Source organism: Jaculus jaculus, chromosome 9 (genome assembly GCF_020740685.1).
Source record: "Jaculus jaculus isolate mJacJac1 chromosome 9, mJacJac1.mat.Y.cur, whole genome shotgun sequence".
NCBI lineage: Eukaryota > Metazoa > Chordata > Mammalia > Rodentia > Dipodidae > Jaculus > Jaculus jaculus.
In genome coordinates, this window is record NC_059110.1 from 49,548,669 (window position 1) to 49,564,671 (window position 16,003).

General features: G+C 38.4%; 1 protein-coding gene across 12 annotated transcripts in view; it reads left to right on the top strand.

Moving 5' to 3' along the window:
- The window catches only part of Fam184a (family with sequence similarity 184 member A), a 155,804-nt gene that overhangs the window by 114,939 nt on the left and 24,862 nt on the right, over window positions 1–16,003 (top strand). For all 12 annotated transcript variants that reach the window (XM_045159050.1, XM_045159043.1, XM_045159047.1 and 9 more), the window contains 3 exons: window positions 4,389–4,601; window positions 7,102–7,255; window positions 15,803–15,930. In XM_045159050.1, coding sequence (XP_045014985.1) covers window positions 4,389–4,601; window positions 7,102–7,255; window positions 15,803–15,930 — 495 coding nt within the window. The remainder of the gene's footprint in view (window positions 1–4,388; window positions 4,602–7,101; window positions 7,256–15,802; window positions 15,931–16,003) is intronic.

Consider the following 16,003-nt stretch of genomic DNA (forward strand, 5'->3'; position numbering starts at 1 on the left):
AAAATATCAAAAAGTTATGAGTTTTTGAATTAACAAACAAATTTTTTCAGACTGATCATAATTTCACATAAATTTAAGTTTACCTTTCTTAATTAGACTTTCCAGTAATAGCAAATTAGTGGTTTAAATTAGAAATCAGACATTTAATCACCATCAAACATTGACATTATCCATGAGAATTTACATGTCATTGGAATATTAATCTTATTCTTACTGCCCTTGACTATACCTAGATTAACAATTTTCAATATTGCTTCTGTATTTTGAAAGGATTGGACTTATTATTTCAGTGTTAAATTAACACCGCTTTTATATCTCAGTCCTAGTTTATCTGTTGGTAATAGAAGAGGGGCCTACCTTCTTTGAGGAAGGAAACAATATTTACTCTCATAACAAATTCAAGAGTTTATCTAGGCAGAAATAAAAGAAAGAGTGGGTCAAGGAACAGTGCCTCCCACAATAAGTCTGGGTTGACATTACAAAGAATGGGGAGGTCAGTGGTGCATGCTTATAACCCCATCACTTGGAAGTAAAAGAGGATCATGAAGAGTTCATGGTTAGCCTCAGCTATATTGTGAGTTTTTAATTCATGGGAAATGTATAAAAATTGTATGATACTAATATCATGTAGACATTAATGCCATTGATACTTAATTTGAAAATAGCATAGAAGTCAGAGCAATAGTTCTTTCTCATTACTTTTCAACAAGTGCTTTCCTAGATCTGTTAAGACAGTAGTACTAATCAGATTCCCCAAGCTTTCACTGCAGTCCTGCCTTATTTTGATTTATTTTGAATTAGTGCCCTTTTATATTAATATGTATTTCTATGAAGTATATTAAAGTTAAATATATAAATTACAGCTGTAAAGCATTGTTTCATGTTATACTGCTTTGTTTATTATTTGTTTTTTTAAATGCTGTGTAATTTTCCTGATAAAGGCTGACTCACAGAAATTCTTTTTATGTACTTTTTAAGTTATTTGTGAGGCTGCACTGCATGACTAAGGCTGTCTGCATAGAAGTCATATGACTGATTTGAGCATGAATCAAAGGTTTGAGATCTTGTGTGCTTTCAAAGTTAAGAATAAAAAATAAGTATGTTATAAAATTGCATGGTGTGTTACTGCAAATAGTACATATTACTTACTTGAGAGTAAGTACAAATTGTGTTGACTGAAACTAATACATCCTAAGTTGGAAAATGCTATTTTACAGTTCTTTCAAGGTAAAGTATATTACAATATATTATAATGTAAAGTATTTAGGCTGGAAAAGATAAAACTGTTTCAATTTTAAATGAAATATTACTATATTAATGTGGTTCTTTGTTTATTTTAATGTTATAATTTTTCATAAATTTCATCCCTAAGTAGTTCAAGTATGAGCCAAATGGCAGTCAGATTGGCAGTTTGCTGCAGCTGCACAATGGGAGATATGTTCATTCAGCATTTTGGGGGGGGGGTTTCGAGGTAGGGTCTCACTCTAGCCCAGGCTGACTTGGAATTCACTATGGAGTCTCAGGGTGCCCTCAAACTCATGGCAATCCTCCTACCTCTGCCTCCTGAATGTTGCATTCAGCAAGTTTTTAAAGAAGGTATTACAGAAATGAAATGAGATACTCCTGTAGTCTCTTACTGACCTAAGTGTATACTCAATTAGAGGTAAGATCCAGGGCTACTGGTAGTCTATATGGTGCCTTTGTGCCAAAGAATATCCAAACCCATTCTTTTTACATAAAAATATCTAGATAAGGACATATAGCTGGACAGATTTTAGTCCCCACTTGGTCAAATGCCAAGAAATGGGTTTGAGAATTCAATTATGATTCTACCTGTAACATATATTTTCCTCAGCTTTCCCTTATAGATTCTAACAAGCTAACACCAGAAAAAAAAAAACAAGTCACCACAGGTTCCAATGCAGAGGCAGAAACTAAGATGGAACCTGGGGAGAAAGTGAGTTGGTACCTTTTCTATTCCAAGAACCAGCTGACTGGAAAGAGAATGACTCTACCCAAACATATTGGTGTTCATAGTCATTTTAATGCCTGCTACCTGTGTATGGTTTTCATTTCATTCTGGCTTCTCCTTAACATTCATTTCATTTGAATTTTCCAGGCATAAAAAGTCGAGCAGGCACATCAGGTTAATTCTTACTCTACAAGCATGGCCTTAGTTGTTTCTGTGGCTTTGTCATGTACTTTTCATGTTTGCAGGGCATATTTCAGTTTGTATATCATGGACCCTGCTGCCATTTAAAGTTATAAGACGTTAGCTAGGCATGGTGGCTCACACCTGTAATCCTAATGTGTTGGGAGGCTAAAATAGGATTACCACAAGTTTGAGGCCAGTCTGTGCTACATAGTGAGTTTCAGGCTAGCCTATCCACATAGTCAGTCCTGGGCTTTAACAAAAGTCAGAAGAAATTGTCTGCCTTGAGTCACAGATTTATAAACCCTTAGAATAATCTCTGAAATCAACTTCTATGCATAAGCACAAGATAAGCAGAAGTCATAAAGCTTCAATAAGTAAGTCACATCTTTGGAAATCCATTCTAACAGATCACCAGTCTCAGCTTTCTCCTTCTCACTAGTGCTCTGCTATTCCCAGGAAAGCATTGCAATGGTTCACTCTTCCAGCTAATCCTAGTTTATAACCTCAAGCAAAACCTTCCATACAGCTAATTATGTAGCTAAGATCATCGCAGATTGACTTATTCTTCCCTCTCTGTAAATGGAGACAGTCTCTTATTTTGAGTTTTCTTGTTTTCCTTGAGTGCCCCCCACCCACACACTTCTTGCTTTGTATCCCTGGTAATTCCTCACCCTTTCTTTCCCAGATACTTTCTTTGCAAGATGTTCTAGGCAGCCTGTATCAGCCATACCTAAATCTAGAAAGTCTTCCCATTTTCAAAAATTCATTATAAAGTTCTCTCTTCAGTTGGTTTCCTTGGCCACAGAACTGTTTCACTTGTAAAGAAATGAGGCAACCCAGAAAGCCAAGCGCCACATGTTCTCTCTCATATGTGGATCCTAGCTACAGATGATTGGGCTTCTGCGTGAGAATGAAAATACTTAGTAGCAGAGGCCAGTAAGTTAAAAAGGAGACATAAAGGGAAGAGAAAGGAAGGGAGGAGGATACTTAATAGGTTGATATTGTATATATGTAATTACAATGATTGTAATGGGGAGGTAATATGATGGAGAATGGAATTTCAAATGGGAAAGTGTGGGGGTGGGGAGGGAGGGCATTACCATGGGATTTATTTTATAATCATGGAAAATGTTAATAAAAATTTTAAAAAAAAAAGAAATGAGGCAAATCTGTTAAGTTGCTTGTGGAACATACCTATAACTTTTTATCTCATTTCTCTAAGTTCTTCTAAGCTTCAGGCTTCTTTTAAAGTATGGTTGAGTAACATGGTTCCAAGTTACAACAGCCTGTATGTAAGACTAGAAATAGATCAGATATGGATATATATCCATGCTTTTTATTTATACCAAAGACTTTATTTTAAACATCCAGCAATGATGCTTGTCATATTAACGCTGATGCTTATTTAAAAACATGATCAGTTTTCCACTATAAAAGAAAAGTATGTCACATTGCTATAAGCATATAACTGGAGAATTGAGGGATGTTTAGTTTTTGAAAAGCATTCAGGTGTTCAAGTCCTTTGATTTCAATACAAAGTGACAACTTCAAAAATGCAGAAATGAAAACTTAAATAAAAGCATTTTTTGTTGTTTTTTTCTTGGTTTTGGAGGTAGGGTCTCACTCTAGCTCAGGCTGAGGTGGAATTCACCATGTAGTCTCGAACTCATGGCGATCCTCCTGAGTGCTGGGATTTAAGGCATGTGCCACCATGCCTAGCTCAAATAAAAGGTTTTTATACAGGATTCTAAATTATAAGCAAACCAGTCTTTTAAGAGTAGGTCTTAAGTTCTCAAACAATCTTAACTCACACTTATTTCATGTTTCCTATGTGTCAAGGGCTTCCTAGGTGAATGTGGTAGTGACACACCTAATTTTCATACATGGTAAGGTGTGGCTGCTAACAGTTTAACTTGTAACCCACAGTCTTAAACATTTGCCTACTTCATAAATATGCAGTTTAGTACTATTTCCTTGAGGTGACTATAACCTTATAATTATGTCAGTTGTCTTCTTTTTCCACTAATTGTGTTTATTGAATTTCAACATAGATGTGTATTGAATTTAGAAATAGGAGCTGCAAGTTTCATATAGTCCTTATTCTATGCAATACAACTAAACTGTTTTCAAGCTGTGTACTAAAAATAGACAAACCTGAGTGATATGTCAAGATTTGATTTTCATTGTGAAGCATTTGAAGTGGATATTATTTAATTCTTTGTTTTTATTCTAGATCTCCCTGTTGAAACAGAACCTGGAACTGCAGCTGTCCCAGTCACAGACATCTTTGCAACAGCTGCAAGCCCAGTTTACACAAGAGCGCCAGCGACTCACACAGGAGCTAGAGGAATTAGAGGAACAACATCAACAAAGACAGAAATCCTTAAAAGCAGCGCATGTCCTCGCATTTCAAACCATGGAAGAAGAAAAGGAAAAGGAACAAAGAGTAAGTTTCATAGGAAATCTGTTCAATTCCAATAATAGTTATTATTTAGTCTACTAATAATTACCTTCAAATTCATTGTCTTCCAGGATGTGATATCCTATAGGGGGTGACAGTGACTAGACATATATACTAATTATACATAAAAGCAGATAAAATGGAGCCAGTAAAGCCGGGCGTGGTGGCGCACGCCTTTAATCCCAGCACTCGGGAGGCAGAGGTAGGAGGATCACCGTGAGTTCTGAGACTACATAGTGAATTCCAGGTCAGCCTGAGCCAGAGTGAGACCCTGCCTCGAAAAACCAAAAAAAAAAAAAAAATGGAGCCAGTATTTTCTTTGTTCTGCTTATAATGCCAATGCTAGTAAATCTTCTGGCCTGCTCATAGTTAACAGTGATGAATAAAATCATTTCAATCTTTAGAGCTATAACTATTCCAATCATTTAGTACTATTAAAAGAATCTGTCACCAATTGGCCACATGCAGTCTGTTATTTCTAGCTAGGCTTTTTAAAAAAAAATTATTATTTATTTATTTATTTGAGATTGACAGATAGATAGATAGGTAGGTAGGTAGATAGATAGATATAGAGAGAGATAGAAAGAATGGGTGCTCCAGGGCCTCTAGCCACTGCAAATGAACTCCAGACACACGTGTGCCCCCTTGTGCATCTGGCTAATGTGGGTCCTGGGGAATTGAGCCTCGAACCGGGGTCCTTAGGCTTCACAGGCAAGTGCTTAACTGCTAAGCCATCTCTCCAGCCCCAAGCTAGGCTTTTTTTTTTTGAGTATGTGTGTGTGGTATATGTATATGTGTGTGCAGATGCATGTACACTCCCTATAGGACTGGGTCATTGCCATCTATTTGTGTAGGTTATAGGGAATCAAACTCACATGATTCAGGTCCCTATGCTTATGTACAGGTGCTCTAACCTATGGAGCCATCTCTCTGGCCCCTCTAACTAGCCTGTATACACTTATATTAGTTACTGTTTTGTCACTGTGACAGAATACCTGGCATAATAGTGTATGAACTTTTCCTGGGGAGACTTGAACAAGTTTGTACTCACCCCAGATACTATACTAACTATAGACCAAAGAGATCATTCTGCCTGAGTCTAGCTTAGTGAACCAGTGAGGTTAATTGTGGTTGCTTACGGGATCCTGGCTGAGGGAGCATGGGCAACTTCTACCTATACCACCAAAGGACAGTCTCCATCCTTTGCAATTGCTAATCACTTATATATCCTTAGGGAAGGATCATGTGAACTGCTGTGGGCATCATGTGGACCCCATGAGCTCTACCTCCCCTCTATAGTGGACCCAAACTTGTGAGAGTCTCCTGAGAGAATCACAGATGCTTGATCTCAAGACAACAGTGAATGTGCCATGCCTGGAGGACAGCATTCATCAACAAGGGAGGGAAGATGTATTTTGGCTCACAGTTTCAGATTGTCTGAATCCATCATAGTTGGGAGGGTATGGCAGAACTATGGTGGTGAGAGCATATGGCAGAAGCTTGTCACAACATGGCAGACCAGGAAAGAGGAAAACCATAGCCAGGGTTCAGGCTACTTTCAAACGTCTGTCCATAATGACTTCCTTCTATCAAGAAGGCCCCAGGTCTTAGAGGCTCGAGACCCCTTAAAATCAGCACAACCAGCCAGGGAGAAAATTTTAAGACCTCAGGGAACCCTTCAGATTAAAACCATAACAAAGCCCTTAAAGAAACTTTGCTAATTCAAACAAAGACAGAAACAGTAATAAAATTACTGTAGAAGATAGGTATAAAATATTTGATAAGACTTGGAGTTCTAAAAATCCATGCTGTGGGCTGGAGAGATGGCTTAGCAGTTAAGGTGTTTGCCTGCAAAACCAAAGGACCGTGGGTCGACTCTCTAGGACATTATGAGGGTCCCAGTGAGTCAAACCAAGGTCCATTGGCCAGATGCACAATGTGGAGCATGCATCTGGAGTTCTTTTCAGTGGCTGGAGGCCCTGGCTTGCGCTCTCTTTCTCTCTGCCTCTTCCCCTCTCCTGTTCTCTCAAACAAATGAATTAATTAAATATAAAAATCCACATTGTGCTTTCTCCAATAAAAAGATATTTTCCCTTCTTGGTAATGTCCTCTTCCTTCTCTTTCTTATCTAAATTTTTTTCTTATCTAAAACTCTACCTAAAATTTTTAGCATTAGACAGTGTGCACTCTTAATAGCTTTGTAAAATGATTTTATTTGAAAACTGCTTGGTGCCAAAGGTTTGTATTTCCAATTCAAATAAAATATGTTAGTCACTCTTGTTTAATGATAATTTATGGTTTTCTACTGAATTGGCACTACTAATTTATTTTTCCAGTCATGATTACCATATACCTAATTTTCTTGAAAGTAAAATAGGATACCTTCAACTTAACTAGTTACTGAGTTTTAGTAAGTATTTTCTATTTTACTAGCATTTCTTTCTATATTCTGCCATAATAACTTGGATTTGCTTTTCCTGTCTAGGCCCTTGAAAATCACTTACAACAGAAGCACTCTGCAGAGCTTCAATCGCTAAAAGATGCACACCGAGAGTCCATGGAGGGCTTCCGCATAGAAATGGAGCAGGAACTTCAGACCCTTCGGTTTGAATTAGAAGATGAAGGAAAAGCTATGCTTGGTATTTTGGAAGGATTCTAAGCTGTCATATTTATGAGTATACTCTGCCATTATAAAATTCAGCATAATCTCATTAAGATTTGTCTTTAAATTTCAACTCTTCTGAGTGCATGTCTGGCCAGTTTGCACACCATTTCACTCTACAGTAGTGAAGGCAGGAAAGGGACAGAGGGTTTGAGTCACCCCAGCTCTGTCTATTGACACTTTCATCTGCACTCACTGGATTATGTTAGGACACTCAGATGTCTAGAAATCAGTCACTATCTAGGACAGCACATGAAACCACGTTATAGTTCAGGTCTTAGACATATGGTACGAATTTTGCTTCAGGTTTTTGTTTTAATAGAATAAGTTGGGGCTGGGAAAATGGCTTAGCAGTTAAAGTGCTTGCCTGCAAAGCCAAAGGACCTATTCAATTCCCCAGGACCCATGTAAGCCATATGCACAAGGTGACACATGCATCTGGAGTTCATTTGCAGTAGCTGGAGGCCCTGGTGTGCCTCCTCTCCTCTCCTCGCCTCGCCTCGCCTCGCCTCGCCTCGCCTCGCCTCGCCTCGCCTCTCCTCTCCTCTCCTCTCCTCTCCTCTCCTCTCCTCTCCTCTCCTCTCCTCTCCTCTCCTCTCCTCTCCTCTCCTCTCCTCCTCTCCCCCTCCTCTCCTCTCCCCCTCCTCTCCTCTCCCCCTCCTCTCCCCTCCCCCTCCTCTCCCCTCCCCCTCCTCTCCCCTCCCCCTCCTCTCCCCTCCCCCTCCTCTCCCCTCCCCCTCCTCTCCCCTCCCCCTCTTCTCCCCTCCCCCTCTTCTCCCCTCCCCGCCCCCTCCCCCGCCCACTCCCCTCCCCTCCTCTTTCAAATAAATAAAAATAAAAATATTTTTAACAAACAGAAGGAAAAGAAAAAAGTCACAATTAGGTCTGCCTCTTCACTGAGGTATGTTTCATATGGGGTTTTAACCTAAAAAATGATCCTTTTTATGAAGAGAAAAGTTTTGAAGAAAAAACTAGATGTGTATTTAAAGATTTATTTATGATTTTGTTTTTCATTTCATTCAATGACTTTTTGTTCTCACTATCTCAGTTCTTTCTGTTTGGTTTAATTCCAAACTCTCCAAGTATATATGAATGTGTGTTTGTCACACTGCACTGCACACTCTGTCCAAATAGGGACTGGAAACAAAGAAGAGCAATATGATGTGACTATTTTGGTCCTCAAAGGGAAGACATTTGACCCTTTTCAGGAATTTCTGTATTGATTTCCATAGTAGTTGTACAAGTTTACATTCCCACCAACAGTGGGTTGAGGGTTCCTCTTTCCCCACATCCTCACCAACATTTGTTGCTATGTGATTTTTTTAATATTTGCCTTCCTTACTGTCATAAGGTGGAATCTCATATTTTTAATTTGCATTTCCCTGATGGTTAGGGATGTTGAACATTTTAAGTGTGTGTTAACCATTTGTATTTTTTCCTCTGAGAACTCCTTATTCAGTTCTCTATCACATTTTATGAAGTGGTTTGTTTGATTTTTTTTTAATTGTTTAGTTTTTTAAAGTTCCTCCTATTTTTTCTTCCAGTAGAAGAGTTTCAGGTCTGAGGTCTTTGATCCATTTGGACTTGATTTTTGTGTATGGAGAGATGAATGGGTCTGGTTTCATTATTCTACATATGAGTATCCAATTTGTCCAGCATCATTTGTTGAAGATGCTGTCTTTTCTGCAGTGTACATTATTGGCACCTTTGTAAAAAAAAAAAAAAATCGAGAATAGCTGTAGTTAGGTGTCGTAAGCTCCAAGTCTTCAGTTCTGTTCCATTGGTCTGTATTTTGGGTTTGATGCCAGTACCATGTTGTTTTTTCTTACTGTGGCTTTATAATACAGCTTTAGATAAAGTATGGTGTTACTTCCAGAGTTGTGTCTTTTGCTGAGGATATGTTTGGATATCTGAGGCCTACTGTCATTCAATGTGAACTTTTGAGATTATTTTTTCTACCTCTGTGAAGAATGATCCAGAAATTTTTATTGGTATGGTATTAAATCTGTATATTGCTTTTGGTAGAATTGCCATTTTCACAATATTAATTCTACCTATCCAGGAGCATGGGACATCTTTCCATCTTCTCAAGTCCTCCTTGATTTACTTCTTGAGTTTTTGTTTTTGTTTTTTTTTTTTTAATTGTTTTCATTATGTAGGTCTTTCACTTCCTTGGTTAGTGTTACTCCAAGGAATTAATTTTTTAAAATATATTTATTTATTTGGTTATTTACACTTTTGATTTCTTCCAAAACTGATTCATTGTTTAAAAATGTGTTGTTTAGTCTCCAGGAGCTGAAGGTATTCCTGATGTGTCCCTTGTTAATTTCTAGCCTTAAAGCATTGTCATATGATGTAAGAAGTTACTTCAATTTTTCTGAAGTAATGGAGGAATGCTTTATGGCCTATTTATATGGTCTGTTTTTGGCTGCTGAGAAAAGTGTGTATTTTGTGGAATTGGGTACAAAGTTCTGTAGATGTCCATTAGGTCTAGTTGATCTGTAGTGTTGTTGAGCTCTATGATTTCTTTGTTGATGTTCCTGCCTTGATGATATGTTGATGATAGTGGAATATTGAAATAGCCAGTTATGATGGTGTTGGTGTTTCTGTTGTGTTGTCAAGTAGGTTTTGTTGTATAAACTGTGGTGTACTTCTTTTTGTGCCATATAGATTTATGATTATGATGTCCTCATGTTGGATGGTTCCCTCAATGAGTAAGAAGGGCCTTCTTTGTCCTTTTTGTTTACTTTTGTTGTAAAGTCTATTTTGGAATCAGAAATTAATATAGCATCACCTATTTGTTTCTTATTTCCATTTGCTTGGAATATCATTTTCTATCCTTTCACCCCGAGGAAGTTTCTGTCTTTAGTGATGAGGTGGGTTTTTTGAAGATAGCACACAGAGGTATCCATTTTTCTGATCTACCCTGTTAACTTGTATTTTTTGCAGGAGGGGTGTTCAAGGTAGGGTCTCACTCTAGCCCAGGCTGATCTGGAATTCACTATGTAGTCTCAGTGTGTTCTTGAACTCACAGTGATCCTCCTACCTCTGCCTCCTGAGTCCTGGGATTAAAGGCATGGGCCACCGTGCTTGGCAACTTGAATCTTTTGATGGATGAGTTAAGACTGTTTAAGGTTATAATTGTGGAGGTCAGTTTAATCCCTGCCATGATGGGGTGTTTAATGGAGATTGGTGATTTTTTGGACTTAGTAATTTTTTGAGACTTCTCTAGTTTTGGTTATTGTGATCTGCTGCTTGTAGGCTCTTGAGATTGGTGTTTTGACTCTTCTGTATGGAGTATTCTCTGTAGATTTGCTTTGTGTTCATTTACTCATAGATTTGGCTTTTTATGGAAATTTTTCCTTTCACTATCTCTTATGAGGGATGCTTTCACTGTGTACAATATCTTGGGTTGGGTGCCATAGTTTTTTTTATACTTTGAAGTGTTCCAATCTAGGCCCTCTGGCTGTCAGGGTTTCCATTGAGAAAGCTAGGGTAATTCTCATGGGATTACCTTTGTATGCAGTGAGTTATTTCTCTGTTGCTGTTTTTAGCAATCTCTCTTTCTGTTCATTGTTAAGAGTTTTAACTATGATGTGCCTTGAAGAGTTTCTTATTTGGTCCTATCTGTTTGGTATTCTGTGGGCTTCTTATATCTGGATGGGCCTCTCTTTTGAGAGATTGGGAAATTTTTCTCCAATAATTTTATTGAATACGTTCTCTATGCCTGTGACCTGGATTTCCTCTCCTTCTGGTATACCCGTGATCCAGATGTTTGGTCATTTTTGGTTATTCCACAGTTCCCTTGTGTTCTGTTCACATAATTTTTTGAACTTAGCAACATTTTTGGACTCCCAATCAATTTCTTTGTCTTGTCTTCCAAGTCAGAGATTCTGTCTTCCACATGAATAACTTTGTTAGTGAGGGATTCTAGAGAGGTTTTTATAAGCTCTATTTGGTTTTTATTTTCTGTTGTGTTATTTTGCATCATGTCTATTTCTGTGTGTGTGTGTGTGTGTGTGTGTGTGTGTGTGTGTGTGTGTGTTAGGGTTTAACTCTTCTCAGGCTGACATAGAATTCACTGTGCAGTCTCAGGGTAGCCTCAAACTCAGATGATCCTCCCACCTATGCCTCCCAAGTGCTGGGATTAAAGGCATGCACCACCACGCCTGGCTGTGTCTATTTCTTTTTTGAGGTATGATTTCAGTTCGAGGTGTGGTTTTCTTGATCCTTCCTAGAATTCATTCTTGCATTAGATCAAGTCTTCATTAAGCTTAATTGGGTTATTGAGATCTTCCATTTGTTGACTCACCTTTAATTCATTTATATCTCTTTTGAGGCTTTTATGGTTTCTTCTGTTTTAAAATTTTTATTTATTTGAGAAAGAGAGAGAAAGGCAGAGAGAGAGAATGGGCATGCCAGGGCCTCCAGCTATTACATACGAATTCCAGATGCATCTACCACATTGTGTATCTGGCTTACATGGTTCCTGGGGAATTGAACCTGTGTCCTTTGGCTTTATAGGTAAGTGCCTTAACTGCTAAGCCATCTCTTCTAGCCCTCTTTCTTATTGCAAAGCTACTATGCTAGCTAACATGAAAATCAAAATAATCTTAAGTGTGAAAATGTATGAATGATTTATAAAATAGTTGATTATATGCTAAGTATAGTACTGCACAATCTCAGTAAAAATGAACAGGTGGACTATCTGTCATCTTTGTGCAGAACTGATTCTAAAAAGCAGTGGTGGGCTTTGCAGAATGTGGCTAAAGGGGAATACACAATGTAAAAGCATATCTGGGGCTGGAAAGATGACCCAGCCAAGACCCGAGTTTGATTCCTCAATACCCACAAACTGGCACATTCTTCTAGAGTTCGTTTGCTGTGGCTAGAGGCCTTGGTGCACCCATTCCCACTCTTACTCTCTCTTCTGGGTATGGTGTTGCACACCTTTAATCCCAGAACTTGGAAGGCCACAGTAGAAAGATTGATTTGAGTTCAAGGCCAATCTGAGACTACATAGTGAATTCCAGGTCAGTCTTGGCTAAAGCAAGACCCTACCTCAAAATTAAAAAAAAAAAAAAAAAAAAAAAAAAAGGTAAAGTAAATTGCCACCACCAGTATATGGGTATCTATACTGTTAGGGTACAGAGTATTTTCATTGCCATGGAAATGTCTCATGTCCATCTTGTAGCCATACCTGCTTTCCTGCCTTTCCTGGAAACCCTCAGATCTCTTCATTTCTACAGTTTTGTCATTTTTCAGAATGTTAATGATTTTATTAATGGAATCACATTTTTAGAAATTGGCTTTTTTTTTCCACTTGGTGTCTTTCTCGGAAGTTACTCAGGTTGGTGTACATATCAGTAGATTTTCTTTGTTTTAAAATTTATTATTATTAATGTAAGCGAAAGAGGTAGATAAAGAGAGAGAGAATGGGCACACAGGGCTTCCAGCCACTACAGACTGTAGGTGCATATGCCAGCTTGTGCATCTGACCTATGTAGGTACTGGGAACTAGAACCTGTTACTTAGGCTTCGCACGCAAGTGTCTTAACCACTAAGCCATCTCTCCAGCCCTTGTTTCCTTTCTTGTTAAGTGGTCAGTGTTATCAGCATGCCACCATTTGTTGTCTGTCATCCACTAGAGGTCATCTGAGCTTTCCATTTAGCTGTGCTGTAGTTATCATTTGCTGGGACAAAACACTTAACCAGAAGTAGCTGATGACAGGAAAATATTTTAGCTTCCATTCTTGTGGGGAAGCTTCATGATGGCAGGATAAAGATTGTCCTACAGCAGAAGCTGGATATCACTCCTTGTTACAGCAGGTGGAAGATAGCAGGAGAGTGAGCCAAACTAGCACTGGCAAGCTGGGGACTAATAACATCAAGGTCACCCCCACAACAAGACTAATTAACGTCAAAACCACCAGCTGAGGAGCAAACATTCAAATCACATGGTATATGGGGGACATCTGATTCAAACCACCATATATGTTATGTCTGTGTGTACAAATATTCATGTATATGTTTTGTGTGAATATAAGTTTTCATTTCTCTAGAATGAAAACTGTGCAGTGTTGCTGGATTAAATAGTAGGTATGTATTTAGGTTGTTTTAGGTACTGTCACACTTTTTCAGAATGGCTTTTTAAAACCATTGGCATAGTCTTAATGATCCATTTACCTCATATCTTCACTAATATTTAATGGGGTCACTATATTTTAGCTATTCTGATAGGAATGGAGAGATATCTCCTTGTGGCTTAAATTTGTATTTCTATAATAGTTAATAATACTGAACATTTTTTCATGTTCTTGTGTATAATACGCATATTTTATCTTTCTAACTAGATTCTTCATTTTTACTGTTAAGTTTTGAGATTCTTTACATGTTCTAGATACTAGCTGTTTATTAGGATCTTTGAGGTCTTTTGTACTCCCATCACTCCCATGAAAATCACATGCCCAGAGGCACAATTGACTTTGGGGGCTTCCTGATCCAAGCTGTCATCTAATTTTCACTGTGTATAACCTTTGCTCCTTTGACCGTTACCTCTTTGAGTTCCTTGTTCCCATGCTAGTATATGTCTTCACGGCACTCCTACTGCTCTGATCTGTACCCTTTAATGCCAGTTACTAGACCTATTTCCACAGGTTCTTTTGCCCTGCTTTCTTCAAGGCCTGGATTGTTGTAACTTTCCTGGAGATCTCCCTTCCTTCCATCTATCCCTCAGCCAGTCTGCAGCCAAACAAAACTCTGTAATGTTTAAACCTCACATGAGACTTCCTACTCTAAATCTTTCCATGATTTTCCGTGTTAGTGCCTGGTGTAAGGGCACTAAAGAAGCCCCTTAGTACCAGGGAAAACTGAGCTTATGTCCTCCATAGAGACTCACAAGGAGCCTAGATTGACTAACTACAGGGGCAGTATTTCTTCAATCTCATGTTTTAGCCTACATTTATAATTTACATTTTATTTATTTGTATATCTATTCTTCAAGATCTTCAAGAATAATTGTGTTTAAGGAGATGGCCATGTACAATCTCCAAATTCCTTTAAGATCACTGCCACTCATATCCCAGTTTGAGAACCATGGGCCTAAATTAAAGCAAAAACATATTTTACTAAACTGTCTCAGACTGGGCTTCATTCTTCTTCTCAGGTCAGTATGTGTGTACACTGTGGTCTTCTGCCACCAGACCTCTAACAGGTTGTTAGACAAGTCAAGTTCTTTCTTTCACATATTATCTATCGCTCCTTCGTGAATGTTTTTCTTTTTCTCCACTGGAACTGTCCCAACTCAGTTTTGTAATCTTCTTTTAAAACATAGTTTTATTACGCTGGGTGGGGTGACACACACCTTTAATCCCAACACTCGAGAGGCAGAGGTAGGAGGATCACTGTAAGTTCAAGGCCACCCTGAGACTACATAGTGAATTCCAGGTCAGCCTGGACTGGAGTGAGATCCAACCTCAAAACAACAACAAAAAAGTTTTATTTATATATTTTCAAGCACAGAGAGAAAGAGAGTGAGAGAGGGAGGGAGCGAAGGGAAAGGGAGCGATATAGAGACAGAGATACTGAGAATGGGCACACCAAAGCCTAGTACCATTGGAAATGAATTCTGGATGTGTGTTCCACTTTGTGCTTGTAGATTTATTTACCTGGGTACTGGGAAATTGAATCCTGTTTATTTGCAGGCACCTTAACTCTTGAGCCATCTCTCCAGCCTTAGTTTTTAGACCAACTTGGCATTATAGTGCCTTTGTGATAACATCCTCATTCTCTTTCTCCTGAGACATTACAGTGCTTTCGTATATCTAACATTCGTTTCTGATGTCTACATAGTACCATAGCATCATGGCTTCACCTCTAGCTTGAGCAATCACACAGACTAAGATTTTATTCTCCTTTAGTATAGTGCTGACATTCAGTGTTTGTGGATTTTATGAAACAATTAATTCCAGGGGAAAGAATGGTGGTACATGCCTATGATCTCAGCCCTTGAGAAGTGGAGACAGGAGGATCAGGAATTCAAGACCAGCCTCAGGTAGATAGTGAGTTTGAGCCAGCCTGGGCTACACAAGATCCTCTCTCAAGAAAGAGAAAGAAGGTGATAGCCTTAAAGCAATAAAAGCATTTGCCAGCTGTACTTCCCATATGCTGAGGTTATTGTTGAGGAATCCTTACTTAGGGGGGAAGTTGCCTCCTAAACATTTATTATAGTACAACTCTAAAATCACATTATCTTAATAGTAAAAGTGAAAGCATTTCATCCCCATTAGCACTTTTCTTCAAACTGAAATCATATATAGAAATGCTTCTATCACTTAAACTACATGTATTTCAAGTTCATGATCATATATGATAGTCTATATTTCAATTCATGACAGTTTCTAGTAGTGTTAACAATTTAATATACATATGCTACTAACCTAATCTTAAAAATAATCTGTGACTTGTATACTTTTTCCTAGAGTGCTGTTGACACTTTTGATAAGCTATTTTCTTTGCATTCCAGCTTCCCTACGCTCAGAACTAAACCACCAGCATGCAGCTGCCATTGAGTTGTTAAGGCACAACCACCACCAAGAACTGGCAGCTGCTAAAATGGAGTTGGAGAGAAGCATAGATATCAGTAGAAGGCAGGTGGGTGTGAGCATTTTGTGTTGGGCTGGTTTCTAAATATGAGGAAACTGAATGTCGTAATTTTCTGAAGATA